The sequence below is a fragment of the Chiloscyllium punctatum genome, chromosome 22 (genome assembly GCF_047496795.1).
Source record: "Chiloscyllium punctatum isolate Juve2018m chromosome 22, sChiPun1.3, whole genome shotgun sequence".
Lineage (NCBI taxonomy): Eukaryota > Metazoa > Chordata > Chondrichthyes > Orectolobiformes > Hemiscylliidae > Chiloscyllium > Chiloscyllium punctatum.
In genome coordinates this window covers 61,992,238-62,012,755 of record NC_092760.1, presented here as the reverse complement: position 1 = coordinate 62,012,755, position 20,518 = coordinate 61,992,238, and the positions used below count along the sequence as shown (strand labels likewise).

At 41.0% G+C, this 20,518-nt stretch overlaps 1 protein-coding gene across 14 annotated transcripts in view; it reads right to left on the bottom strand.

The window, feature by feature from the left end:
• Positions 1-20,518, bottom strand: part of LOC140493717 (F-actin-monooxygenase MICAL2-like) — a 281,189-nt gene that overhangs the window by 107,174 nt on the left and 153,497 nt on the right. For 10 of the 14 annotated variants that reach the window (XM_072592483.1, XM_072592479.1, XM_072592486.1 and 7 more), the window contains 5 exons: positions 16,637-16,744; positions 13,899-14,085; positions 12,144-12,238; positions 5,613-5,678; positions 5,306-5,399 (listed from right to left, as the gene is read on the bottom strand). In XM_072592483.1, the coding sequence (XP_072448584.1) occupies positions 5,306-5,399; positions 5,613-5,678; positions 12,144-12,238; positions 13,899-14,085; positions 16,637-16,744 (550 nt within the window). Of the gene's footprint in view, positions 1-2,046; positions 2,309-5,305; positions 5,400-5,612; positions 5,679-12,143; positions 12,239-13,898; positions 14,086-16,636; positions 16,745-20,518 lie in introns of those variants that run through there. The other 4 variants (XM_072592492.1, XM_072592493.1, XM_072592485.1 and 1 more) reach the window with 4 other exon arrangements.

Below are 20,518 nucleotides of genomic sequence, written 5' to 3'. Positions count from 1 at the left end.
AGTGCTGCACTGTCGGAGAGTCAATACTGAGGTGAGCAGCCATTAAGCCTTAATGTTATAAACATACAAAATTTAAAACTGTCAGTGGCTGATGGATCAAAACGAAACCTGATCAGATTCCACTCCAAGACTTAAGCACAAAGTACAGGCCAATACAGCCAGTGTACTGCTAAGGGAACACCCCACTGCTGGGTGGAAACATTGAGGCAGTGCTGCACTGTCAGAAGGTACTATCATGGCAATACTGAGAAGCAGCATTGAGGGAGCATTGCACTCAAGGGATGGCACTCTCAAAGATGTGACACTGAAGGAATGCTGCATTTTTATGGGAGAGACACTGCACATTGGAGGAACAGTACTGCGGAAACACTACCCTGTTGGTGGTGAAACAATGAATGAAAATTATATAATTGTAGGGCAGTACTGATGGAATGTTGTACTTTCAGAAGAATTGCCCTGACAAATGTTGTGTTGTATTGATGGAGAATTGCACAATCACTGGAGCACTACAGGAGTGTTAACTGTACTGAAAAATGCTGCACTGTGAGAGGGGCAATGCTGAGTGAGTGCTGCACTGTAGGAGGGGCAGTACTGAGGGAGTACTGCACTGTTGGAGGGTCAGTACTGAGAGAGTGCTGCGCTGTCAGAGGGTCCGTAGTGAGGTAGTGTTGCACTGTCAAAATGTCAGTAATGAGGGAGCGCTGCACTGTCAGAGGGTCAGTACTGATGGAGTGCTGCACTGTCAGAGGGTCAGTACTGACGGAGTGCTGCACTGTCAGAGGGTCAGTACTGAGGGAGCACTGCACTGTCAGAGGGTCAGTACTGAGAGAGCGCTGCACTATTGGTGGAACAGTGCTGAGAAAATCTGAGCTATTGTTGTTTATGTTTAACAAATGAAATATAAAATCAAGATCCTCTCTGCCCTTTGGGTGGATTTAGCAGCTATCACAGCCACCAATTGAAAGGAGGGTAGAAGAATTTGCACTCGCATTCTTGCCAATAGTTATCACTCAATCAATGTCAATATATGGGAACACTCTCTCAAGTACTGGAACAGACAAGACCAATATCATGTTGTGCCTAGCCAAATGGTCTGGAGGGACTTAATGTTAATTCTGCAAAATGTTTTTAAAAGTTGATGCACATTTAAAAAATGGCTGATCTTTTTCAGCTGGTTTTGATAGAGTATATCTGCAAAAGCAGATTGGTCATTTATCTCATTTCTGCATGTGGATCTTCCCCTATGCAAACTTGTTGCTGTGTTTCCAACACAGCAACAGTGACCAATACTACAACTCAAAACTATATCACTGACTCTAAAGCACTTTGGGATGTCCTGGGGGGCATGAATGATGCCATAGAAATGCAGGCCATTTTTTGTTCAATTTCAATTCTGTTTCTTCTTAGGAGATCAACAATCAGCTAGCAACAATTTGTGAAATAGAGTTCACTGGTTCATGATTCAGCTGTAAACAGAAAGACTGATTCATGCTAAGGATAGACACATGAGGGCATTTGTTGACTGATGGGGTTGGGATGGTATGAATAAATTGAAGCATCTGTCCTTACATACTGAAATCATAGGGCAGTGAAGATGTGGCACTCTATCCTCAGTAAAGCAATCAAATAACTGAAAATGTCAAGTCTGAATTGATCGATTCGAGTTGGGTGACAGTAACAAGGAATCTTCCTCAATGTGTGGGAATGGGTCGGAAGGGTTCAAAGAGTGTTATAGATACTGGAGTGCAATTCATGTTAAATATAGGACTCTGGCTGCACCAAATTGCCATTGGCCAATTTTAACCCATTTACAATTTTAACAGTGACATGACATGCTTTGTTAACTGAACAAATACCAAGTTATGACTGAATCTCAGGCTAACATTACACAATTTTGTGACACTTTGGGTGAAGCCTGATACAAAAACGTTTCGCGGTTGTCGATGGTTTGAAATTAAGAGCTCACCCATGACTTTAGGAGCAAGGTGTGGAGAGTAACTTACAGCAGAACAAATTCATCAGGAAAGAAGAGAAAGAGACAGAGCATACTTTACAAAGCATCTATTTTAATTTATTATACGCTTACAGGCTTGGGTTTCATAAATAAATCTTGACACATTCCATCATGTGCAAAATACAGGACTGATTGTGAAACTTTAAAAAAAAACAGTTTTCTTAAAAAACGTATTCACAAACATTTGCCTTATTTGCATTCTGTTATGAAATAGGAACCCTTCTGTTAAACCTTTTTCAGATGAATTGGGATTAAAATAGCCTTTGATTCTCATCCTTTAAAGGTATGTGGAGTCTGTAACAGAAGATATAGGAAAATATATAGTGCACTGGCTTGAAAGTGGAAATAAGTTTAATTGTAAATCAAGATGAGCCTTTTGCAGATCATGCAATAAAAGGGTTGAGTTATTTTATTAAAAAGGATGCAATGGGATTATGCAAGCTCATTTAGTCAGTTAGTACACACAGTGCTTCTGCTGTTAAAATGTTCCTAGTCAGTCCATTAAAATCAAACAGGATCTCTTTCCACATACAAATGGCGCTTTGGTATATTCATATCACTGAGGAAGATATCACAGGACTGACTGTAGTTAACTAAGGAAGAGCCCCAGATCCCTGAAATTCAGCTGTCTAGGGGAACATGAGTCAAAGATGTTTAGCATGAATGTGCCCAGTATGGACAACTGAAATTCCTTAATCCAGTAATCAATGGAGGGAGCTAACCAACTTTATTTGCACTTAAAACAAGGAGTTTCACCTAATGCATGTACGGTTAATTATCACATAGTGGAGTTTGGAAGTTTTATTAAACTTAAAGGGCTGCCCAGAAACAAAGTACATTTAGGAGGAAAAAAAACTAACTTTTTTCCCCCCATTTTATTTTATTTTCTTCAAATTCAGAATGCAAATCTTAGGTAAAGTATTCTTTCTTCTCAATTTTTCTTCAAATTTCGAAGATAATTCTTTTTTTTTTACAATTTTTCTTCTGATTTAGAACATAGAGCTTGTTTAAATCCTGCATTTCTATCATAATATAGTGAGTTTAAAAGAACATTGCAGTGAAGCATGGTTACTATTAAAAGATATACAAGTTAAGTCTTGCATCTAATTAGTGCTTTGCATGCTTCTGAAAGAAGATGGTTGACTTCCCTTGATTTTAAAACAAAGTTAAAGTATATTGAAAAGACTTATTAAATTTTATTAACAGGGTGGTAACAGGAATTTGTAATTGGCTTTTGCATCCACCAGCAAGCTGTAATTTGGCCAATTAATCCTAAAGTCTTCTTTTTATTTTCAAAACTTCAAAAGGCGTGGAAGTTATTTATTTTGTTTTTGGTTAAGGCTGCAATTACTGAATGCCAAGAGGTTAGAGAGTAACGAAAAAGACCATCAGACTCGTGCATTGTCTGCTGGCACAGAGTACAATGAGTTATGCAGGTTTGATGAAAAGTCCATAAACATGGCCAATGACCAATAACGAGAAGTAAATCTAGTCAGAACCTTGCAGCATAATGAGGGATGCAGCAAATTGCAAGCAACAGGAGAAGGCAGGCGAAGAAAGAAAGAGAACAAGATTGTAAAACACAGTACAATCTGAATTAGTCTCGGTAAACAGGAGGGCACTGATAATAGATGTCTCTCATGATCATACAGTCTTTAAAAACACATCTACTACAGATCTAGCCAGTGCAAATTCTGATTGCAATCTGTTACCAAAAATTCCAGATATAAGTTGATCCTATTCTGATTCCCACCATGGGATCCCAACCTCTCATTGCCTACCCTATAGCAACAAGAGGGATTCCAGGCAGCTCAATCCCACACTTCGAACGGATCAAGTTCACGACTGTTAGATTTTGGTTTGTTTTGTCTGTTGGCTGAGTAGTCCTTTTACACAACACTCCAGCAATCAAATACTGATCAAGTGTTCTACTGGCAGACTCTGCAAAAACAACTTGTAACAACAATTTAAAATGATTGCACAGACCTCGAGGTTTTGGTCAGTTAAAAAGGTAACCACAGCATCAGGCACAAGGAACATGTCATAACAGTTGCTTCACATAAAGCTACACAGCAATATTAAAATCATTCACAAGTGTCACATTGTTTACCAACAAAACAGAAGTCATTTGCTGCAAATTACACTTGACAAAAGTGGATTCACGTTGCAGCTAAAGCTGCAGCTGTAACATAAATTAAACTAAAATCCAGGGTCAGGAATGACCCTTCAGACAGTCTAGCGGGATGGAAAAGGAGTCTGACTCTAACTCACGCTGACATCCAGCCAAGCCCCGACCCCAGGTTGCCTTTCCACCAGTTTTGCATGAGTGTGGGTGAAAATTGCTTCACACCAACAGTATGCTTGCAACGTAAACATACATTGATAAATCTTGGTAATCTGTAGCTAATATCAGACGTCATCAAAATGTCAAGTGTTTGTATAAAGGGCCAGCTGGACAACTTGCCAATTCTAAAACCTTTATCTAATTACACTGGACCTTGTACTAGTTTTAATGATAACTGCCTAAATAAGTAAACTGACATTGTTCATTAGAGGTACTTTCACTTCTCTTACTGGTTAGGATAGTAAACAATGAGGAAACTTATAGTCATTGGATTCTTTTTTCTGATTTTACATTTCTGTCATGGAATTTAAAAAATCTTTACACCCTTCCCTACAAATGAGTCTAATGTAACAATGTAAACAATTTAATGAAGAACAATATCAATTTGAATCTTGTAAAAACTGTGGGAATTTTGGGAACATGATTATTGCAAACATTATTGCTGAAATTGTAAATCAGTATTGCAAAAAACCTTTGTGTACCTGATACAGTGTTTGATTGTCCAATGCTGCAAAATACAGTGATTTGTTGGTTTCAATTTTAAATAAATAACTTTCGGTACGATTGTGTTTTGTCACCTTATATTAAAATCAAACCTGCACAATCTGACACGAACATCAAGCGGGGTCAGGCTAAGTAAACGGCACTTCAATTCATTTTGAACCCCCTGAGGGTATTGTGCACCCATTCGATCAGGTGGTCTGTTGAGGAGTCTGCTTCTTGGCACATGTGTAGAAGGACTTCATATTGCACATACAGCAGAGGCACGCTCAAACTTAGTAACTCATACAGGTAGCTGTAGTTGTATGCATTGTCCCTCAAGTGGCAGCTAGTGGCATGCAGAACACCATGCATCCAGTTAGACAGGTGCCTGGGGACGTCAAGCAGCACCCTGGTGGCCTGCAGAGGCCAGTTTAGGATTCTCCGAGGCAATGAAGTCAAGGTACCTGGGGGCTTGTCAGGCGAAGAGCTAACGTTGCAAGAGTTTTCGGCACTCATCAAAGCCTCACCATCCAATTTATTCAGAAGCACCGTCTCACTCTGAAAAATAAAATGAAGCAACTGACGCTGTATTTAATGGATCTAGAGAAATTACACCACTGTTGCCGGCTTGAGGACCAATAATCATAGAAGGAAGCTCTGCGACTGTGATACTAGGAAAATAGGACCTGGGAGAGGCTATCATGTCCCTCAAGTTTACAAAACTCTTTCAACCTCCAATTTACAATTAGCAACTGATGAAGCATCACTCACTATTTGCAGAAGAGAGTTTTGAACTTCCGTCACCCTTTGTGCGAGCACGTGTTTCCAAATTTCACCCTTGAAAGGTCCACAAAAAGCATGAGACAAAATCAATTCCAGCCATCACTCTCAATCATCACGAAACAATGGAAGTTGCAGCTGACAGCACTGTTAAATTACATTTACAAAACAACACCCTGCACGCCAATGGTCAGTTTAAATTCCATCAAGGCCACTCCACTCTAGAGTTTACCTCAGCCTTTGTCCAAACATGGGCAAGAGGGTTAAACTCCAGCGATAAGGTGAGAGTGACTGCTTTTGACATTGAGATAGTATTCCTAAATCTGCTCCCTCTAATCTTGAGGTTATGTTCTCTTGTCCAAGTTTTTTCCTGCCAGTGGAAGCATCCTCTATTTCTATCTTATCAATGCCCTTCATAATTTTATATGTTTCTGTAAGAATGCCCCTCAATCTTCTAAAGTCCAGTGAATACAATCCCAGTCTACTCAGTGTCGCCTCATAAGCCAAGCCCCTCAACTCCAGAATCAATCTAGCGAACCTCCTCTGCACCCCCTCCAGTGCCAGTCCATCCTTTCTCAAGTAAGGAGTCCAAAACTGCACACAGTACTCCAGATGTAGCCTCATCAACACCTTGTACAGCTGCAACATAAACTCTCTGCTTTTAAAGTACTGAAAAAGGGATGTAGAAAGAAATCAGGGAACGACTGGTAAATTAACCTGACATCAATCATTGGGATAGTGCTGGAGTCTATTGTTGGGTACATCTTAACAATGCACTTTGGAAAATCATAGTGCTCTGTCTATCTTAGCCTTGAATATACGTAATGACTGAGCCTGTAGCAAAGAATGCTGCAGATTCATAATGGTCAGCTAAGAAATTCCTCCTCAATGCTGTCCTAAATGGGACAATACCCCCTTAAGAGGTGTTTGTTGTCCTGGCACTTTTTTTTTAATGAAAGGAGGTTGAGACAGAACTGGCTAGCAGTCTGATCAAAGCCAAAAATGTAAACAGCTTGTTAGGCCATGGGTTTCTAAAAGAAAAGTTGGAACAATAGGAGTAGCCTGAACGAGTGAGTCCAAGCGACCACAACACCAGGATTTTTTAGTTTTAGCTTTCTGCAGTTGCTGGAGTCTTGAAGCTAGATGTGGAAGCTCTTCTCCCTCTCTCTGTTTCAACTAAAAGCTGGGGTTCTCTTCCTGTTGCTACAATTAAACACGAGACAATCTAACTTACTGAATTTGCCTTTGCCAAGGGTATGTTTATGGGATGCTACTATATTGGAACAGTTAATGACCAGTTTGTTAAGTATTTTGATAGAGTTACAATTCTTTTCTTTTCTTTTTATTTGGTCTGTATTTTAAGTATAGTATATGAATACAGTGTGTTTTGCTTCAAGCCTAATAGTTTCACCAACTCAATTGCATCCAATGCAACACCTGGCACTTGTCTTTAAAGTTAGGGTTGAGGCTATCTCCTTAACACGTTTTGAGGAGGTTTGGTCTGGTCAAACAACAGTATGATGTCAATGTGATTTTATGAAAGGGAAATTATGTTTAGCTTTTTGAGGTTATAAGTAGTAGGATAGATAAAGGGACAGCAGGAGATCTTTACTTGAGCTTTCTAAAATCTAGTCAGTAAGGTGTCATGTAAACAGTTAATAGGCAAAGTTCATTGAGCGACAGGAAATATATTGGCCTGGATAGAGCATTGTTAGATGGGCAGGTATCAGAAAGTAAGTAAAATTTTAAAGTTTTCAGGCTGCGATCAGACCATAGGATGTAGGAGCAAAAGTAGGCTATTCAGCTTGTCGAGTCTGTTTCACCATTCACAGAGGTCATGGCTGATCTGATAATCCTCGACGCCATTTCCCTGCTTTTCTTCCCATAACCCTTGATTCCCTTACTGATTAAGGCTCTGTCTATCTCAGCCTTGAATATACATAATGACTGAGCCTGTAACAAAGAATGCTGCAGATTCATAATGGTCAGCTAAGAAATTCCTCCTCAATGCTGTTCTAAATGGGTGACCCCTTATTCTGAGATTATGCCCTCTAGCCCTAGACTCTCTCACAAGTGGAAACATCGACCCTATTGAGTCTCCTAAGAAGCATCACTAAGGTCTCCCCCTCATTCTTCTGATGAGAACCAGCCTCTCCTGCTCAACTGTTACTGGATGAGACAATCCCTCCATACCTGGTATCAGCCTTGTGAACCTTCTCTGGGCTGCCTCCAATACCACTATCTTTACTCATCTAAGGGACCCAAATCTGATCACAACATTCTGGTTGTGGTCTGACTAGTTCTTCGTACAGTTTTAGCAAGTACACTATTCCCTTTGAAATAAAGGCCAATATTCCACTTGCTTTCTGTATTACCTGCTGAATTTGGATGCTAGCTTTTTGTGATTGATCTATGAGGACTTTCAAATCTCTCTACGCTGTAGTCTTTCTTCATTTAAGTAATAGTCAGGTCCACTTTACTTCCTGCCAAAGAGCACATTTTCCCGCATTACATTCCATCTGCCAAGTTTTTGCCTATTCACTTTTCTTATCTATATCCCTCTGCAGATACCATGTCTTCCTCATGACTTGCCTCCCTAGCTATTTTTCTGTCATCTGCAAAACTGGCGACAGCACATTCACTTTCATCATCCAAGTCAGGATTGCCACGAGGCCCAATGCTGGACCCTCAGCTATTTACAGTCAATATAGAGACATACAGTCATACATCACGGAAACAGACCCTTTAGTCCAACTAGTCCATAATCCCAAACTAAACTAGTCCCACCTGCCTGCACCTGGTCCATATCCCTCCAAACATTTCTAATTCACGTACTTATCTAAATGCGTTTTAAATGTTGTAACGGTATCCGTAGCCACCACTTCTCTGGAAGTTCATTCTATATGAAAATGACCCTCTGTGTAAAAGACTTACCGTTCATGTCTTTGTTATATGTTTATCCTCTTGCCTTAGAAATATGCCCCGTAAGTCTTGGAATCCCCCACACTAGGAAAAGGACACCTGCCATTCACTTATCTATACCCCTCATTATTTTATAAACATGTATATAGTCACCCCTAACCTCCTTCGCTCCAGTGAAAAACATCCCAGCTTATCCACCTTCTCCTCATAACTCACACCCTCCATTCCTGGCAACATCCTGGTAAGTCTCTTCTGAACCCCCTCCAGCTTAATAATATCCTTTCCATCAAAGGGAGTCCAGAATTGGACACTATCCCAGAAAAGACCTTACCAACATCTGTACTACCTCAACATGACGTCCCAACTCTTGTACTCAAAGGTCTGAGCAATGAAGGCAAGTGTGCTAAATGACTTTTTAACCACCTTATATGAATATAATTATGTTACATGAATGCATTGCAGGCAGGACAAGCTTAATAAATTGATCCCTGAGACAAGAGACTTGTCCTGCAGTGAGAGCCAGAGTCTAAATTCTCAGGAGTACAGGAGAATGAGAGATGTACTCATTGGAAAGTATGAGATTCTGAAGGGGTTTGACAGCGCAGACACAGAGGTTGTTTCCACGGGCTGAGGAATTTAAAAAAACAGAAACACCATCTCAAGTTAAAGGACCGGCAATCTAGTACTCTGACAGGAGAAATTTATTCGCTCAGAGAATTTCAAAGCTTTGGAATTCTTTACCTCAGAGGATTATGGATGCTCCACCATTAAATATATTTAAAAGTGAGTCAATTTTGTTTTGGTCTTTGAGGGAATGCAGGGATATAGGGATAGGCTGGAATAATGACAGGATCAGCTATTGTTATCCTAAATGGCAGAGCGGACCCAACAGGCTGCATGGTTGACCCATGTTTCAATCTTTCTCTTCTCTATCACCATCACCATCACCATCAATACACAGCAGCAGTTGTGTGTAATGTTGTGAAATAATTCTTCATGAAAGATGACTTTACAAATGTACTGGATGGAAAGCACTAGCTGAATTCTGAGAAGGACAAGAGTCGATTTCCAGTTGAAATCACTGTCGAAGATGGGCCCGTACTTGCATAACTGTAACTTCTGTACTTCAAGGCCATTGCGTCTATCTGCAAAGCCTCACCAGGAACATTTATCTTGAAGGAGTGTGAGTGGGGGCCATATCCTAATCCATTAGCAAAACATTCAGGCTATCACCTGGTTACTCAATTGGGTGGAGACAAACCACTAAAATAATCATTGAGACAATGTGATGCTGGCTCTGAATGGAATAGGCCCAAATGGAATCCAATCATATAAACCAGGGACCAGCAATCCACTATACCATCACTATATCAGCAGGTGATTTAGTTTAACTGAGCAGGCGAAGAGAGTGAATCTTGTTACAAACCCTTTGTGTGTGCAAGTATATGTCATCTCTGCAGGTTGACAAAGTACATAAGATGCTGTTGAAGTGCGAATTGTTCTCTCTGTCCAGATAACTAGCTTGTTTCAGACTCTATCTCCTATTTGTTAACATTCCATGTGCTGCAGACAGAAATCTTTCAAAACATCTCAAACCAATAGCTGCCAGTTTCAAAAGAGGAGATAAATCTTCTATCTACATCTTTAAAATGACTCAAGTTCAGTCTGAAGCCAGCCAAGTGACTAACCTTCAAGAGTCATATGTCATCTTACTTCACTGGACTTGAAATTACTTAAACTATTTTTCCGCTCTGTAATCTATTGTGTGTGTGAGGACTTCAAGTAGGTTTGTGGAAGTTCAAATACTTTATCATTTTGTTTGACTGGGTTAAGTACGATAAACGCTATCCTGTTCCTTTGAAAACGTATCAAGGAAACTTATCTGTGTCTTTTATAATCATAGCAAGTAAAAACAGTTAAACACTCACTGAATTGGCAAGCACATAAAATTTAAAACAAAATCCTGTTGCAGTCAAATGAGGAGAGGAAGAGGAAGACGACTTTCAACACCTCATCTCATTGTAACAGTACATACACATTACACTGCAGCAACGTGCCAAGACTCCTTCAGTAGCACCTTGCAAACCCAGAGTGTCCTCTACCAAAATGACAATGCAGCAGGCACATAAGATGGAATCATAGAAGGCTTTGAGTGAAATGGTCTATCGTGAAATGTGTGGCAGAATCAGGCAACAAGTGTCCACCTCAACTTAGAAAGCTTCTTGTTCCATCTTTGTGCTCTTCACAAGTGGCGTGGTGAGATGCTGATTGACAGTGATTAATGCTTATTAAACATCAGGTATTACAAAGACAAAGGTGGGTGGTACAGCTATCACTCATGGTGCAGGTGGGAGTTGTGTCAAGAGAGTGAGAAGGCAGTGCAGAGGGCATGCAGGATTAGTGGTGTCAGGGTTGGATAAGGATGTGTGAAGGAAGCTGTTGCAGGCTATTGTGAAAGTAGTAGAGTCTCAGCCTTGGTGGAAGATGGGTGCAATAGTGGACATAGAGTGTGAGATATCAGAGAGAAGATGGTGGCATCTATGCTGACAGAGTGGTGAAGGTCATTGATTGGGCATACCTCCAGACAACTGAGATGTCTTTAAGCCAGGCAACATCTGACCAGGTTGGCAATGATTACATTGTTGTGGCCTCCACTGCTGGTTCCAGAGGGAGAGGAAGTCCTGTCTGTATGTTGCCCCATCTATCTGGAAATGAAGGACCCTGCCCTCAAATTGGGGCATGATTACCCCCCTATGTGGGTCAAATGTCAGCAACCGTATAGGGCAGCTCAAGACTGACAGTGAATGGCCAGTAGCATAATGACCTTTGAAAGGGAGCCCATGGAGGCTGACTGGTGAATTCTGGCATATCCTCAGAGAGTGTTGGGTTATTCCAGGAATGGTGCATGTTTAAATGGGGCAAAAAGTGGAAAACGAGAGATCCTATGGGGGTGAGATAAGTAATTAATCGAGCGAGGTTGGCAAGATATGGCAAGAAAATTCACCAGGTCACACTGAGATCAAACTTCCAAAGAAAAAACTCCAGACAACTTAGACTCGGCCAGAAAACAAAATGCAAGATTCAGCCCATGGTTGTGCCACTATCTGCAAATTCCCCTCCAACCAACCTGAACTATATCACTGTTGTTGAGTTAATGTCCTAGACTTCACACCCTAACAGTACTGAGCCACATTCACTGCAGAGGATCTGGAGGAGGGTTCTTTAACCGCTTCTCAACATGGGTGATTCGACATGGCCAATGAATTCTGCCCTTGCCAGCGATGCTCACAGTACACGAGTAAACAAAATAACCTGATTCTAATTTTCAAACCATGGCCTCTAGTCCTAGAATCTTGCAACTGTGGAAATAGTTGCTCCCAATATATTTCTCAATCCAGCGTGGGGGTTCTGGAAATCATTAGTGCAGGAGTCCCCCAGGATAGGATAAATATTTGCAAGGGTTTCCACACTGCCAAATTTGAGACAATGTTTATTTGAACTCTGAAAGAAGAGCACACAGTCAAAAGTGCACTCAGTAGCATAACATCCTCTGTTCATGAGATTCTTATAACAGCAGGAGTCTGCTGAGAGGGTTCCTACCTTTCTGTGTGTTGACATTGTTGTATGATTCCGCCTCTTCCTTGCCTTGTTATTCAGTTTACAGTAAGTAAAGTGAGGTTTGCAGTAAAACTTTCCTGAGTGAACAAAAGATCAGATTAGGTTATATTAAAACAATAAACGAAGTGTCACAGATTGTAGTGCAGAATGGCAGTAGCCTCGAGAAGAAATCACAGCACTACACGCCAAAGGCTCAAAACATCTGTCAGCCAAAATGAATAGATTGGTTTAAAGAGTAAAGCATTTTTCAGGTTGGAAGGAGAAAGTTCTCAAGTGAATCTTGTGTCTATTCAGTCCTCTGAGTCTGTTGCACAATTTAGATTCCTGCCTTTGCTCCAAAGCCCTTTATCCCACTCAGCGAGTTAAAAAGAAATCCTTCCACCCAAGTGTTGAATGCACAAAGCAATACATGGTGAAGAGACTGTACAGGATTTCTGTTAACGATCTGGACGTGGGAACACAACACAAAACTTCAAGGTTTTCATATGAAATCACACTCGGAAATGTAGTAAAGGTTTGGAGAATAGTGACAGACTTCAGGAAGACCCCGAGACTGGTGAAAGGGGCAGTTTTGAACTTTGACAGAAGTGTGAAATGATGTACTTTCGGAGGGAGAGTGAGCTGAGGCAATATTGTAAACAGATTAGTCCAATTTTAAAGGGGGGGGAGGAATGTCATGGAGTATATGAATATAAATCTTTGAAGTGACAGGACCTGTTAAGAAGACTCTTAATAAAAAGATTCTTGCATTTCTGACAGCCTTAGCATTAAAAAAAAGGAATCACAGGATCCTACAGTATAAAGGAGGCCACTCAGCCCATTTCTCCGGAAGAGCCATCTAATTAGACTTCCTTTTCAATATTTTTCCCATAACTTTGAAAAGTGGTCTTCTTAGTCCAATTGCCAAAAGAAAAATGTTCTCTCTGATCCTTCAAGACAACTTAAATTACTCCTTTGTACCAGATTTATTTTCCAAGTACCTACTTACATGTTCTTTGGAATAATACTCAATGGAACCAGAAACAAGACCAGCTCTCTCTCAAGGAGAGAAACAAGGAGTTTCATGGGGGACAAGGAACACAGCAACACGAGAAGATCTTCACGCCCTCAAGTTGGTTCCACAATCGCCAGCAGGTCAATATCATTCCATGTTAAATTTAATGTTGATCTCACTCTTTGTGTACCTTCTCTGCAGCTGTAACACTGTATTCCTCGCTCAGTTCTATTACCCTTATGCACTTGGTATGGTATGATCTGCCTCTACTGCAAAGCAAAACTTAGGTACGTGCGTTAATAATAAATCAAATCAAATATCTGACCTTTACTTACTCGTAGTGCTTCTGTAAACTTTATTCTGTCACCCACCAAAAAGATCTATCAGTCTCCATGTTAAATTTCCAGTTGACCCCTACCTTCAGCTGTTTTCTTGGGGTACACAGGGTTTGAGAGTTCCAGATTTCCGTTAACCTTTGTGTGAAGAATTGCTTCCTGACATTATACCTGAACTGCCTGCCACTAATTTTAAGATTTGTTACTTTGTTTCGGACTTTACCACCAAAGGAGATACTTTTCCTTTCTATATATACAATCTAACAATTCCAATTGTATATCCCCTTAATCTTCAATACCTGCAGCAAATGTCAGCCTAGTCTAAGCAAGCAGTCCTTGTAACACTGTTCAGCATCCAATTGGCTAGAGGTTGGGATTGAAGAGTTGTGAGGTATGGGCTGCAATTACCTTCCTCCACACTGAAAGCATAGGCTCCGAGCCGCAGTGTGATCGAGCAGAAGTCACACTTGAAGCATTCTCGGTGGAAGAATTTACCATCTGCACTCAGTCGCTCCATGACATAAACACGCTTTTTGCAGAAGTAGCAGATGTCACTGCCTCCAAGATTCTGGGGGAATTCTTTCCGCAGGGACCCCTGCAAGATAAAAAAATCCAAGCGAGTTAAAACAAAAATGCACCAGCATTTAATCCATTCTTGTCTATCCACCAAAACCTCTTTTCCCAGCCATGATGAGTTTTCACCTCCCTCTTGCCCTCAGCTCCAGTGTGTGGCCACGGTGTCATTGTAATCTTGACTTATTGTCTCTCAATGACAAATTCTATCAAACCCCTTGGTTTCGCATGAGTTATCACTAGGAATACTTCACTGAAGCTGTGTCAAATCTGAGATTCACCCTGTTAACGGTGTCTCCACCCAATAGCAAACTGTGCAGCCAAACCTAGCACAGCAACAATCTCGGAGCAGCTGTAAGATGGATGACCAGTAAACCCACATTGTGATTGATGATTCTGGTTGAGAGTGGAATTTTAGTCAGGCTGCCTGGGGAGTTTCTTGCTGTTCTTTGAAAAATACCACAGGATCTTTTCTGCGCAGACATCAAATTTAACATATTACATATCCCAAGGACTTCACAGGAGCACCATTGAATGTGGTTTTACACTGAGCCACATCAGGGGATATCAGGGCAGAAGAGATGTCTTAAGGAGTGAATTATTGGAGGAAAGAAAGGTAGAGAGGTCTTGGGAGTGAGTGGGGTCTAGAAAAATGAAAGTGTAACCACTAATGGTAGTTAAAAATCACACAACACCAGGTTGTAGTCCAACAGGTTTAATTGGAAGCGCACTAGCTTTCGGAGCGACGCTCCTTCATCAGGTGATAGTGGAGGGCTCGATCGTAACACAGAATTTATAGCAAAGATTTGCAGTGTGATGTGACTGAAATTATACATTGAAAAATTGATTGTCTGTTAAAAGATGAAAGGCTTAACAGACAATCAATTTTTCAATGTATAATTTCAGTTACGTCACACTGCAAATCTTTTCTGTAAATTCTGTGTTACAATTGAGCCCTCCACTATCACCTGATGAAGGAGTGTCGCTCCGAAAGCTAGTGTGCTTCCAATTAAACCTGTTGGACTACAACCTGGTGTTGTGTGATTTTTAACTTTGTACACCCAGTCCAACACCGGCATCTCCAAATCATCACTAATGGTAGGGCAGTTTAAATCAGGGATGTTCCTGGAGACAGAACTAGATGAATACAGATATCTCTGAGGCTGTGTGGTCCCAAAAATCTCTTCCAACCTCTATCATGGCAGTTTTGTCATCCATAAGAGGTTAGCTAGGTAGATGGGATCTGGTTAATATTTCAACTAAAGGTCAGCATCATTAACAGTGTAGCATTCACTTGAAACTGGGAGTGTCAGCCTGGGCTGCAGCCTGCAGTCTCTGGAATGGGACTTGGAACCAGCTCTGAACAGGACTTAGGGATGAAAGTACAATCCTCTGAGTCAAGTCTGACACTCCCAACAATATTTGGGTAGAAAATACTCCTGAAGCTGTTACTGAAACTCTAATTCACTGTTTATAAGTTACCCTCGGCCCAAGCTTACAGGAATTGTTATTTAAAGAATCTAATGTCTGTTGAAACAAATTTGGCAAAACATTTAAACAATAACATAGTTACAAGTAATTTATATCATCAGATTAATATCAGAGTAATTTGTGCAGCTAGATAAAAATCAGCAGTCTCGTTAAAAAAGAATCTTTCACAGTGAAACAAGCTCTCTTCAGCATTAATGTTGCATAATCCTATCCTGAACCATCAAAAACATTGAAAATTTCAAGCCATTACACAACGTGAGCAGAAACTTTGGTGCTCACTGATGGTGCATGTGAAAGTGGAGAAACTACTTAATGGGGGTGGGGTGGAGAGGTGGGGGTGGGGATGGTGTTCTACCTGAATCTGCCCCCTTCCTGCCTCCACCAGAGTCTTATTCTGGATCAGAAGTCCCATGGTCAACCTTCTAGTCCGACTGCCACCTGAAGCTGTTAGGTGGCCAATTGTGGACCAGAAATAGGAGCATGAGAGCAAGGCAGGGAATTAAATGCAAGCTCAGCAGATTGGATGCCTGCTTTGCAGTGTATCTCCACATAGCCATTGGCATGACCATGAGTTCCAGTCACTTGTTATTTTTACTCCTCACCTCACTCTGATGCTCAAGTTTCTGTCAGCCTGCTGCAAAGTTCCTGAGCAGCTCACAATACAAATGCAAAGAACATCACCTCATAATCCAATTAGGCATTTACGGCTGTTATAGACTCAATAGTGAGTTGAAAAGTTTCAGACCATAAACTCTGTCCCCAATATTGATATTAATGTTGTGCCCTGTGTCAGAGCTCATCTTGCTTTTCATGTTTTTTTTTCCCTTTTGGTCAGAATTTTTCTGCCATTCACGCACACTCCAGCCAAATGATTTGTTTTTTTCTTGCTATACCATTTTTGCCTTTGTCTCAGGAAGACTTTATCATTCAATCTCTCCCATTTTCTACGAATTCTGGACCTTGCCTTTTTTCTTTCACCCACTCCCCCTTTCAACACATGAACCCCATCACAGTTTTACCTTCCTTCAGTTCTGAACGAGAGTCATATTCGACTATTTGACTACATCTACTTTGAAGCTTACCAAGTCAGGCGAGGTTACTGCTCCTTTTGGCCTGTGATCAGTCTGGTAAAGTGTGACCAAAATTTCTGCCATTGCACCGATTACAGACGATACCTTCCCCACTGTCATCTAACCACCAAAGAGTCAAATAGAGAGATAGACAGACACGGAAAGAGAAAGAGAGAGAAGTGACAAAGATCAGTTAAAGGAAAATAAGAGAGAGTTTAGCTTATCTGATGATCAAGTCAGGGACTACTAATCAAGACCACATGATACACCAGATTGTGGTCTGCATGGCTTCACAACAGTCAACAAGGCAGAGAGAGAGAGAGAGAGAGAGAGCACAACAGAACAGTACAACTTAGCAAAAGGCAAGGTCTGCAGTTGGGCATACAAGGGAAACAATTGGAAAACTTTCCAATCTTCAAAATTCCCATCAGTTCCTATCCACTCATCACCTGAAGACATCAACTCCTTCACGAGACACAGAGTCTCAACTGGTGACAACAGTCCTAATTACAGCTGCAATAGGCCCTTTATAAGATGGGATGGAATTCAATGAAAAACAAATGAGCACGTTTGCAACTAATGCTCGGTTCATGAGACTCCTTGAAGATTTCAATCACCTTTAAGAGTTTGGAGGAGAATTTGCCAGAGTTTGTATTCCTTACTGTGTCTCGGATTTTCTGTGGATCCTCTGCCTGTCACAGAAGGTTACATATGAAGAGATGATCATTTCCAGCATCTGTCCTTAGTTTTCCAAGACTGTACTAACAATTGAGGCTTCTGAACTAACTAACAATTTAATGGCCCTTCCTTTGAACTCTTCCAAATGCTAGTGCATTGACACAGCATATATCATTGGGTGGGTTGGGCACTCTGTATAGAAATCAAATTCTGACTCATGTACAGAGAATAACAAGAACAGGAGCTCTGATCCACTGCCCATCTCATTCCCACAGTTGCAAAGCAAAAGAAGCATCCCTGTTACTGTCCTGGCAGAGATCTCAGGCTAAGATTAGATAGGTGTTGTGAGATATTCATCTCAGCAGCTTAAACCACCAACAACACAAAATTACACACAAGCATCTCAAAAGTTTGCCGTAAAATTTATCTGCCAAGCTAGAGGAATATATCAGAGAGGAAATGGGAAATGGACTCAAGATTATTTCCATCATTCTCATGTCACTAATGAAACCATCACCTTGACATTACTCTAGTTTCCTGTTCTCCTCGCTCAGTCAAGGCAACCTCAGTGGAAGGCTGCACTGGTGCAATAAAAAGATGCAAATTGCACCACACCTGGAACAGGATTCATGGAGATTGAGAAACTAGGCATTTTCGAGCTAAGTAACTGTGATTTGTCAATTTGAAATGTTGGAATAAATATAATATTGCATATGCATGAGCTTAACTGTTTGCTTTCCATATCCACTGATATTGCCTGGCCTGCTGAATAATTGCAGCAGTTTCTATATCAGTGAGGAACTTCAGTTTGTTAAGTGTACAATTATTTTCTGCTTGCATTTTGTTTAGTCGCTTCTGAAGCTATTATCTTTTGATAGGCTTTGGGAGGGAGGAGCAAAGAAAAATAAATTTTGCCCACTTCCAAACCAATTCTTCCAGTTTAGCAGTTGCGTGATTGTTTAGAAACTGCTTCAATTAACCAGGATACCTCATCTCACTCATCTGTTATTGTTTGCACTCAATGGTTACTGGCATTTGTTAGTCACCAGTAATGCAAGTCAAACAGCAGCGCCCTGTCGTAACAGGGTGAAGATATAAAAACTGTTTGCATAAGAGCACTGAAATCTGGCTTGACAGACTGCAATGTCAACATTCTAACCACTGCCTGAACCATTGCTTCACCACTGGGTAAACTGGACAGTTTAGTCCTTATAAACTCCTGTAATCTGTATAATGAGAAAGGTGGTTCACCCACAAAACACCACTACAGTGAAGATCCATTGGGTATGAACCAGGAATTCAGAGACAAAGCTCTGGTCTTTATCGGCTCCATTTTAAAAATTAGGATTCAAACTTGAGATCTTCTGATTCTGCAGCAAGATCTGATGGCACTGTTCCTTTAACATAAAACTTGTTTACCAGAAGCTCAATTTTACATAGCTGAACAGAATTCAAAGCAGCAAATTCTTTACGAAGGCATTCATATATTAAGAATTAGTAATTAGCGCAGGTCTCGGAGATGCGTCAGTGAGAAGCGTCTCAAACATTTGTCAGTCAATCCTTCAGTGAAGTCACCTATAGCTACGCAAAGGTGACCCCCATTTGTGCTCTGTAAGGTCCCACAGGCACCAATGGAATGACCAGACCACGTTTGGTCTTGGTGTTTTTGGTTAGACGAGGAGCCTTGGCTCTGACACCAGCAGTATTTACTGCTCTTCCCTGAAGACTGCTGTGTGAATTTTTTAAAAACTTTTTTTTTTAAATGAACAGGTAGGTGGAGTATAGAACATAATGGAGGAGCAGCATTCCCTTAAATAATACACTGAGCCATTACCTTGGAGTAAGCAGCAAGACTTTGGCACTAATGGCCAGGGTGCCAAGGTCGCTCAGAGAGATAAGAAAAATTGCAGGTTGAGGTTGAAGAGCTATGGTGACTGAAAAGAATGATAAAATATAACAAAAGGAATGCAGCAACTTTAGTCTTTTATAGTTGGTTAGAAATGTTATTTGCATCAACTTCATGAGTGTCTGGAATGGGTTGCCAGAGGTAGGGGTGGGAGCGAGTATAATTCTGTCATTTAGACAGGTACGTGGATGGGATAGGTATGCAGGGATATGGACCAAACGCAGGCAAATGGGACTAATTTAAGTTGTGAAAACTGGGAAGGTTGGGCTGAAGGGCAAGTTTCTGTGCTGTAAACCTTTGTGACTTTATCTAGACGATCAAGAATGTTCAGACAGGAATTGTTGAAGGAGGAGTTCAGTATGGGGTCAATTGGGAATGGGATGGGTAGGCTTCATGGAGTCCTGACAAGGAGTTTGTTACGGCTGACAATGTATTGAAAAGTACAACTTGCATTAGTTAAGAAAAGAATGGGACTTCTATTCAAAACTGAACATAGATTTTCAGTCTCTGCAGTTCTGAGCAATTCCAGATAGGCCATTCAGAAACCAGCCCCTCTACTTCAGAAGCTGATAGGTGGCTAATATATAATGGGTGGCAACTCTGGAAGGCTGGCATTCCATGAACTGGCTCCTGATGCTGGCACCAATAAACCTGGTTTGTTTTATTCACATAGAACTCTCTGAGCTAGGAGATACTTTATACCATGTTATTGTCACTTCAGTATCACCAGCTTCAACAAGTTCAGTAAATCAATATTGGTCCTGCCATAGAATGCCAAGATACTCTTGTGCCATCAGATTGCCCATGATGCTGACTGACCATTTCAGCAGAAAATAGGGGCCTTTGATTGTTTGTTCCTCGGGACGTGAATGATGTGGCAAGGCTGACATCTGTTTTCTGTCCACTGCAGCCCTTGAAAAGGCAGTGATGGCGAAACGCCTTTTAAATCTTTGGGTTCTGGTGACGACAATACTTTGAGACTGCTTGTTGTTAGGGAATGCCAAGATGCACAATCAACATCACCAGAACTACAATCAGGTTATTTGTGTTTGTGGGATCGTGCAGCATTCAACTTACCTGCTGCACTTGCCACATTGCAACAGTGACAACACCTCAGAAAGTACTTCCATTGACTGCAATGGATGATCAAAAGGTTCCAAAAGGTGCTGCAGGAATGCAAGTTATTTATTTCTATTGGCCAAATGATGATAGAGCAACACAGAAAGCATCCATTACAGGGTAGTGTACAACTTGCAGAGTGAGGGGGTAATGGTTGATGCTTCACTGTGGGAACTTAAAAACTCAAAACA